The 10008-nt window shown below is 34.6% G+C and overlaps 1 protein-coding gene across 1 annotated transcript; it reads right to left on the reverse strand.

Annotated features, from left to right (window-relative positions):
* Positions 1–3052: 3052 nt before the first annotated feature.
* Positions 3053–6116, reverse strand: LOC109239239 (WAT1-related protein At1g70260-like). The gene is made up of 7 exons (XM_019405779.1): positions 5881–6116; positions 5718–5780; positions 5366–5482; positions 4411–4657; positions 3979–4137; positions 3726–3877; positions 3053–3397 (listed from the first exon to the last, which is right to left on the reverse strand). The coding sequence occupies exons 1-7, from the start codon at positions 6087–6089 to the stop codon at positions 3232–3234; spliced, it is 1113 nt and encodes a 370-aa protein (XP_019261324.1). The 5' UTR covers positions 6090–6116; the 3' UTR covers positions 3053–3231.
* Positions 6117–10008: the final 3892 nt, after the last annotated feature.

Consider the following 10008-nt stretch of genomic DNA (forward strand, 5'->3'; position numbering starts at 1 on the left):
ATCAATACCTGAATTTGCATGGTCAACTCACGTGCTACACGGACAACTCACGCGCCATGATATCAATACCTGGACTCGCACGGTCAACTCACGCGCTACGCGGACAACTCACACGCTGTGGTATTAATATCCTCACAACCAGACCCTCGGCCTCACTCAGCCATGTACCTCACTAGCCTCACCAGCATCAACAAATAAGGGGACACAACCCAGATCAAGTATCACAACATATTAGCAAATAATAGAGACTGAGGTAAACATATACAAAAATTTCTATGACTGAGTACAAATAATTTGAGCATGAATAGAGCCTACTCATGATCTCTAACATGAAGGCAAACAAGTTCAACAACGAGTAAACACATAACCACAGATAATAGCCATTAGGCCTCACAGCCTCACGGGACGGACGAAGTCTCAGTCCCTCGCGGTGCACACCCACACGCCAGTCACCTAGCATGGGTATCACCACCAAACAATCACATGATATCAATTTCTCCGGGTTTATACCCTAAAAGCCTGAGTTGACACTGTTACTTGCCTTAATCGTGTAAAATCCTACTCCGGGATGCCCTCGTCCCTCGGCTCGATCTCTAAAGGCTCCGAATCTATCCAAAATATTGAATGAAATGTCCTAATTAGTCTAGGTGGATAATTTTCATAATCTCAGGACAAGTCAAAATCAAAGTCAATCTCCGATCCAATTAATAAATAATTTGTACACAAACACGGTCAGCAATAGTATTTCCGAAAGTACCGAAACAGAAGCTCTATATGAACTAAGCCATGACTTATACAATATAATTGTTTCACTGTATTACCATAATTATTACTACAATAATTATGTAAATCATTGGCATAAGTATTATGTTTCCTAAATTCAAATTTTCATGGCAGAGATTTCAACCCAATATTTCTATTTGCATTATTCATATTACTAAACAATCATGGATGCTATTACTATTTCCTTCATACTTTCTAATCATTACCCCATTACTAGTTAATTAGTGCCAATAACCAAGAAAAATAGATGTCCTACGTCTTAGTGGAGATTTTAAAAGGAATGGTTAGGAATTAGTTCCAAATCATTCAAATATTATTATAAGGGTACATATAATAACTATCCTCTGCCAAAAAATTCAATTCCATGCATACCATTGTATAAAAATTGATAAAGTACCTGATTTTATAGCCCTTTCCTTCCACAAAAATTCTGCTAAGAAGCTTTCCAAAGGTTAGTCACTCCCACTAATTATTTCCGCCGTCACAATGCCCTCTTTGTTCTTCCCTATACTATGGTATCTCCTAATGAAACAAGGAATCAATATTTTCCCTATTTAAATTTCTAAGTCCTAAAATGTGTTGTGCATCAGATGTGGGTTTTGAGCCAACTATTTTATTCATATAATATAGTACCTTATATATATACACGTAATAAAGCCCAATTTTCAACTTTCGCCAATTCAAGCCTATTTCTACCACGGACCTCCAAAATACATTTCGGACACACTCCTAAGTCTAAAATCACCCATCGAAGCTAACCGACACATAAAAATCCAAAATCCGAATTCGTTTACTCACAAGTCAACTTCATGCTGAGTTTTCTAACTTAGCTTTCTAACTAAGAGACTAAGTGTTCATTTCACTCCAAAACTACTCTGAACCCAAACTTACCAACTCGATACAACTCAACACGGGTGAATGACACATAAATAAGCATAGATGAGGGAAATGGGGCTATAACTCTCAGAACGAACACCGGGTCGTTACAACAACTAAATTAGTATACTAAAGATCTATATTTTTATTGAAGTTCTCGCTCACAATTTTACCCTTTTAGAGTATTTTTTAATATATTTATAGTAATTTTAGGATAGTAATATTCCAAATCAATAAATCTTCTTTGTGCAAGAGAAAAATTCAATACCGAAGATTGCGATCTAGAGCATTTTGATTCACAACAAAAATGGCCAGAAGAATTCTTCGGTAACCATGCTTATAGAAAATTAAGTCAGTAAGATGCCAATGTTTGAAGACGAATAAAGTTATTTACTTGTTACTATTAAAGTACATGGAAGGATAAAAGACTATACATATATGGGTCTTACTTTAAACTGCATTTGATTGGCTTCTATGACATAATTTCCCATTCAAGTGATTGTAATTCCATGCATTAAAAAATAGAGCAACTCCATACCATACACGAGAACAACAAATATTCAGTACAAAAGTATCACATATTTTCTATCCACTATATATGATTTCTGATTATATTGAATGCTTGGGGTTGTACTGGACTTCTCCAACATAGAGTTGAATTGGCACTTCGGCAACCTATTCAAATTGGTTTAGAAACACAGAAGACATAAGGTGAAAGAATGTCGTCTTGCACTTGGAATTACACAAAAGAAATATAGACACCAACAATTTTCCTTGAGAATAGAGTTGTCAAATTACAATAGGAAAACAAAGACATCTCCAAAGTGAGAAAGCAAAAAAAAAAAAAAAAAAAAGAAAAGAAAAGAAGTTGGAAGCATAAAGAGGTTCTACTTATTTACTCTCTTTACTTCTAATTTTATTTTATGTCATTTGTGATGTATAAAACGATATTAGGATAGAACATTCAGTATATGATATCTCGTGAAGATATTTTTTAAATTGCATGCATGTCGTAGTTTGAATAACATGTCGCTAAAGGTAACCTCATAAAATCATCATGCTTGTAACCTCATAACATCAAAGTAAGTTAAAATGTCATATGTATCTAATTAAACTTTAATTATTAATCTTTATAGGTTCAAAGATATACAATCATTTTGATCATTTATAGAAACTTGTGGTTTATTCTTTCATGTATAATTATTTACTAAATTATATTTTAATAATATTGATATTAATTGTTTATATCGTACACTACATGACTCGATATATACGCGCAAGAGAAACTAGTACATTTAAAATATAGTAGTACATTATATGTGAACCTAGCCAAGGTAAATTTTTGTTTTCAGATGATCACTAACCAAGTATGCTTCACTCATTAGTCCCATCACAATCCAACTGTCCTTGTATATTAAAAGAACACTCGCTCTTATATTAATGACAAACGTTACATTATTCTGAAACCCAACGCTTCTAATTAAAACTTCAACTTAACTTGCGATAGAGGGTTCCCAAAAACACACCCTCCAATACATATTTACAATTCGTTTGATCTTTTTTGCTATACTCTTAGACCTGTGAATCTTCTTCTTCTTCTTCTTGTTCTCGCAGAAGAGGGACTTTTTTATCAGAAGTTGACACGTTGCCTTTAATGTCTTTTTTTGTCTCGTCTTTTTTGAGTTGTCCCCATAGTGTAGTGTAATAACCAAATCCACATATACAAGCGCTCAACATGCTGTACAAACTCATGGGCGTTAAGATCATGTAAGTGTGTGAAAAGGTATTTATAATTATCAGGTCATTTATAAGATAATTATAAGTAAATTATTAGAAATTGTTTCTTTTTTTTTTTTTTTTTTTTTNTATGATATTATTTCCTTTTTAGAAATTTTTTAAAATACTACTGTATTATTTATATATGAAAATATTTAAACTACACATTTCACCTTTGAGATGTCATGATTTTGTACTCACGCAAATATCATTGCATATTCAAAATCTCATAAGTTTTTATAATATTGTTTTCTTTTCAAAGGAGTATAAAAAGAAAGGAGAAAACTTGCCTTCCATAGTGAAAAGTAGCAGCAAAGAGCACACAACCGCAAGTGCTGGCAACTGGAACTCCCACAGGCTTAAAAAATAGGGCATAAGAAGGCCCTTTCAATCGCATGCACCACATCTGAATACTGCTGCGTATTAAACTTCCAAATATTGCCTATATATCATGTACAACAAAGCATCACGTTGACATTAGGTAATGAATAAAGAACAGTACGTTCATTTTAATTAAAAGTCTGATTGCTTTTGTGAGCTTACAGTTAGAACAATGACAAGAAGTTCAAAGTTAAGCTTAAGTCTCCAAGCACTGAGATCTTTTTCCATAAGTAAAGCAAATACTGCAGATTGGATCGTCCCAAACAAGGTGTAAAGACACGTTATTTTCATCACATGTGGGTGCTTCTTGCTACTTCCCGCCTGAAAAAAACACAATTTCATTCAATGTACGTTCCGTTTGAGAGAGAAAACGAAGAGGAAAGAAAAAGATTTAAGTTATATAGACCGTAGTTTCATGTTATATCAAGTTAGTTATTACTATCACTTTTACTAGGTTATTAGTTGTTGTTTGTTATAGAGATTCGTTTGCAATTATCTTATAAATGATCTGACTGTGTACATATTCTTTAAACGACTAGTTAATAGAACTTAAACCCGAAAAGAAAAGGAACATAAAAGATTAATAAAGGAAACCTGAATAGTGTTCCATATGGTAAGAGCAAATGAAGCAGCTGCAAACAAGAAACAACCAAGAACCCAATTCTCATGTGTTGAAGTGAAGACGAGGAGCTGCGGTCTTGCTAGCTGAAGGAAAGATGGAGAATACTTGTTGACCAGTGGACCTTTGTAGAAAGTCATTGATAATATTCCCACTATTGATATTAAGGTTCCAACTACTCTTGTTTGACTTCCTTGGCTCTTCCAGTCAATCCTTATTTTCCTAAAATTAAACAGTTATATGCTTCTTTAGAATACTGATAATCATACTTAGTTCCAAAACTGTCAAACTTACGCAAAAAAGGGACTCCTGAGATATACACACACGTACGCAAAATCATCTAACTGTAAGAAATCACTTCCTTTTTAATACTACTCCTGATTAGTGGCGGAGTCAAAGATTTCGTCAAGGTGATTCAACTTTTATAAATAAACTCTATCAAGCTTATGCTTCAAATCAAGAGGATTTAATCCTTGTATTTATCATACATTTTTTTTTATTTTTTCCTTGTAATATACATGTATTATAATTAAAATTTCTGAGCTAGGGATATCATATGAAACCCCTTGCTTCAATGTGACTCCACCACAGCTCCTGGTATTTCCCCCCTTCTAGTTGTAAGAAATTGAAATGGTTGAGAGCGTACATTTTCATTTATTTAATTTTGTTTTCAACACGTCCCCTTACGTATGGGCCTAACTTTTTTCATGGCCATCTACGTGAAAATTCTTTTCTATATAGGTGGCCAAGAGAACTCAAAGGTAGGATCTTTGTTTGCTTTGATTCCTGGTTGAATTGTATGACCATCCCATCTAAAAGTTTAAACTGTTAGAGAGATCAGAGAACACACAACTTATTTACTTAATTTTGTCTTCAAGAGGCTCAAGTCTAAGAGGTCATAAGATAATAAAAAGGTTGAGAAAAAAGAACCTGAGGATAATGGAAAGAATGAAAGAGAAAGCTGGTATCATGTTTGCGGCTCCACATGCTACGATTGGAGAGCTATAACTTAGTCCCGCGAATGCAAGGTTCTGCGCTATTGTTACCCTGCAACCACAGTACCGTTAATTTCATAGTGATGTTATATACTACATCAATATCTCATATGATTAATTAAGTTGGTGGTTAAGAAACTCCAAAGTCCAAAATGCATGAATACAGAAAATAATTGGAGGTTTTGGACCAATTAGTGTTCATTTTAGACCATAACTAATTAATGTTCGTTATTTCTTAATTCTAAGCGTTCTAATTTGACAGAGAGAAAGAGAAAGAAAGTACTAACCCTACTAAACCAAGGAAGAAGACACGCAAAAGAAGGGGAAACGTGAATAATGGCTCTTCTGTCCTGCAATTATTGAGAAAGAGAAAGATTAACACTGGTCTTCTAAGTCACCATTGAAAATCTAAAAAAAAAAAAAATGGATTTCGTGAAAATTTATACGTACTTGTCTCTTCTGTGGAAAAAGATGGAATACGGAATGAGAAGGATAAAGCTAAGAGCATTTGTATAAACCACGAATATAAAAGAACTCATCCCAAACTTGGACATGGTAGTGCTGGCCATAATAGTCAAGAAAATAGTGACAGCTTCTATTATGACCATGGCTGTGCATGGCAACATTTCTCCTATGGCATTCGCAACCCTCAAACCCATCTCTCTCTTTTTCTGTGTTTTTGTGTGTTTATGTACAACTACTTCTATAACTCCGTATGATCCGGTCTTCACTATTTATATGGAGGCACATCAATTCAATTTGCTGTATACGTCAGGAAAAAAAAAAAAGAAAAAAAAAAAAAAGAGAAGGTAACCTTTCATGGAAAGATTAAGCTACTTGGAAAGAGAGAGAGCATCTCGAGTGACCCAAGCATGGCACGGAAGGGGGAGATTCAATAATTGTTTGATGCTATTAATTCATTTTTAATTGAAGAAAACTTCTCATCCACCTGCACACCTATTATTCGTCCTACGTGGACTCTGAGAGTATATATTAACCAAGAATTAGATTTTGTACTAGGTGGACTAAATTATCTTACGTAAGTATGATTAATAACTCTCATAAGGTTTGTTTTCGTGGCTGACATTAACACAGGACCTACCGGGAATTATTTCTTAACTCCAGCGGGTCAGTTGTGGTTATATTAACACAGGAGCGTCTTGATGATAGGATATAATTGTGAATTTTTGTCGCTTATTACACACTAATTTACTGCGTACTTTAATTGAGTTTGAGCTTTAATCGCTAGTGTTTTGCACTAACTGTGTGTTTTATGCCTTGTAGGAGTGATTCCGAGCTATGTAGATGTTATGGAATGAATTCAAGTGATTTGGAGCTTTGAAGTCTGAGTAAAAGTTCAAGGAATTAAGCCGGGATCGTGTTAGGGGGTCAACGGATGATAGTTAGAGCAAACGAAGACTTCAGTAGGCAGATTGCGCACTGTCTAGTAAAATAGATATAACTTTTTGCTCAGAACTTCATTTTGGCTCCACAATATATGGTTGGAAAGCTAACTCAAAGGGCTAAAACTTTCATGTTTTACGTTTTTCCAAATTCGGAACGGAACGTGCAAAGAACGCGCGAAGTCGCGCGTGTTAGGGAGCTGAGGCAGAATAGTGCGCGAAGGACGCGCGAAGGATGTGCGAGCTCGCGCGAGTCACCCGGGAAAAGTGTCCTTTTTCACATTGGAGAAGGTATAATTATTTGGGCCCAACCCTACTTGGTATATATACATGAGAGAACGTTTTTAGAGTAATTTTTGGACGTGGAGGAACACACACCACGCTTGGAGGAGGCTTCTAACTAGTTTTTCTTCTCTTCTCTTCTTTTAATCTCATAGTTTATTAGTTCTAGAGTTTTGGGTGCTACATGAACGTTGTAGTTTGAAGCTTGAATTGTTCTTATTATTTTATCATATTGGTTTGTTTATTCAATCTTGCGCTTAATTATTTGATTGCTTGATCACCAATTGAATACTATCTACGAATCTAGGATTGAACTCGGGAGAAGGAATTCTAGATTGCATATAAGATTGAGTAGAGCAAGATCTTAACTCTTAGGGGGAGCGGATTTGCGGTTAGGATAGAATATACCTAATCGCCTTGCTTGGTTATTATACGGGAATTATAAAGGCGTTCTTGTTAATCCTAATTCCATAGGAATATAGGCGTTAGGTTAGCTTGAATAGGCGAGTTGTACTTCGGGAGAAGGCTACGAGCAATATTAACCCTGTCAATCAATAAACCAAATAAATTAATTAGACGATTTAGGTGGAAAACTCAACGGGATTGTTAGCTAACCCATAACTCTAGAATATTCACTCCCATTGAATTCCTCTCTATAATTGGCCAACTTATTTTCTTTGATCTCTTAATTTGTTACTCTAGTTTAATTTTAGTTAAATATTCATACGTTAGGATTCGCTCTAATAGATTAATTGTTTGGTTTAATTTAGTTGATAGTTAATCACAAGTCCCTGTGGGTACGATATCTGGACTTACAATCCTATATTACTTGTCGACCACGTATACTTGCGTGTGCGTTTGGGAGCAAGACGTCTCCACATTACACCAGGTTAATTTAGCCATAAGAAAGAATTTTACTCCGTCCGTTTCAAATTAAATGAGATAGTTTGACTCGGCACAGAGTTTAAGAAAATAAAGAAAGACTTTTGAAATTTATAGTCTTAAAAGCTTAAGGGGTAAAGCTTTGTGGGGCCATGACTTTTATGTAGTTATAAAAGCTTCTCATTAAGGGTAAAATGGGTAAAATAAAATTATTTCCAAGTTTAAAAATATATTATTTATTTTGGAACAGACTAAAAAGGAAAGTATCTTATTTAATATGAAACGGACGGAGTATATTTGATTAATTGATTGGCCGTTCTGTTATAGTACACTGCAATAGACAGTATAGCAGCTTATAAAATAATGCAAGAAATCCAATTCTATTGTCTTCAAACGAAAGTACGTAAGCAGAAGAATGAAGAGAAAAGGCTATTTTAAAGTAAAACGTCATGAAGGGTGGACCAGGGTTTTGGACGCCTTGTCAGCTTTGGACGGACTGCTCGTGGCCGATTATCCTTAGAGGCTGGCAGTTCAGCCGTGCAATCTCTTCTTTTAATAGTACTCCATATGCTAACATCGTATCAAGGGCTTATGACGTACCTCATTTCAACCATTCCTTTTTGAGTTAATACCCTTAAATCCCACTAAATTATTAATTATGTCAGTTTCCGAGTTAAATTATTCGACATCCCCAAAACCCCCTGAACTATATTGTTCTTTATATTAAAATCCCCATATTGCATTCTTAGATGTGCGTCTAGTACTGTCTAAAAAGCGTGCCATGTAGCACTGTATGTGGCTATTAAACTCAGCCTAACACCCACCTAAACTATCACCTTTTTGTCAGTTACCTACTTAAACTATCTGGTGTCCCCGAAATTCCCCCTGAACTATATTCCCCTATATATTAAAACCTCATGTTGGACTTTTAAAGGTTCGTTTGTCTAACTATATTAATTTATAGTTTGTATATAGTCTTTTATACAGTTTAATTAATCATGATGTATTACTGTCTAATGATTGATTAATTCTAGGAATTTTGGCCAAAATAATATCAAAAGTACTATGCTAATTTTAGGTTTAATTGTGATTGTACTTTATGCTAGACTCCAATTGATAACACTACGAGAAAAATGGTCATTAGCGACAGGAAACTGGTCCCTAAAAGTGTGATTTTGGTCCTTGAAGGTCAATAACGACCAGTAAAATCTGGTCGCCACCCGTCGCTAGAAGCTCCGTTGCGAAAGGACAATAACGACGAGTTTGAGGAGCTGGTCCTTAAAGAGTTTTAGTGACAGGAAAATTTCTAGTCCCTAAAACACGTTTAGAGGCCATAAATCTGGTCCTTAAGCACTTCTATTTTGGTCCCTAAGCATAGAACAAATTGTTACCTTCAATATTTAGTAACCAGTTCTACCGGTCCTTAAAGAGTCTTTTCTAGTCATTTTTTTTTATAAATCATATTATTTTTATTGTAGAAAATCACATGAACATAACAAAAATATCAATAAATCATGCTTTCATATATAAATGTACATGTACAAAGAAGGGTATTACATCCCACTGGTAGTTGTATAACCATGATGCATATGTCATGGTGCTGTCAATACAATCTTTTAGCAAAACTAACTTTTTTCCTAACTATCCTGGCAAGTGATAAAGAACACTACATGAAATCTTCTAAACTTGCATCTTGACTTGTAAATTCAACTCTTCAAATCCCATAAAAAATAAAAAGAAAATTTTCTTTCAGAAAATTAGGAAGATCATATTAAGTATAGGGAAGATAACAACAATGAGAGGAACACCTGAATATTGCATAATTTCCTCTCCTTCAAAGCATGTTATTTTCATATACAATCCAATTGCACTTTTTCAAATACAGATTAATATAAAATAACCTATCCATATTTACGAAACACATTTTCCGAGTAACAATACTTTCACAAGTTTCAATAATGTACACACCTAAACCAATATGCAGTGACCCATATTTCCTCCCGTGAGACAA

Source organism: Nicotiana attenuata, unplaced genomic scaffold, assembly GCF_001879085.1.
Source record: "Nicotiana attenuata strain UT unplaced genomic scaffold, NIATTr2, whole genome shotgun sequence".
Classification (NCBI taxonomy): domain Eukaryota; kingdom Viridiplantae; phylum Streptophyta; class Magnoliopsida; order Solanales; family Solanaceae; genus Nicotiana; species Nicotiana attenuata.

Excerpts from the sequence above, each read along its gene's own strand:
- LOC109239239 (XM_019405779.1), bottom strand. The coding sequence starts at position 6,089 with ATGGGTTTGAGGGTTGCGAATGCCATAGGAGAAATGTTGCCATGCACA. Across the intron at positions 4,658-5,365 it reads ATTCTTTCCATTATCCTCAG|GAAAATAAGGATTGACTGGA; the intron begins GTTCTTTTTTCT and ends GTTTAATTTTAG. Across the intron at positions 3,878-3,978 it reads TTCTTGTCATTGTTCTAACT|GCAATATTTGGAAGTTTAAT; the intron begins GTAAGCTCACAA and ends CATGATATATAG.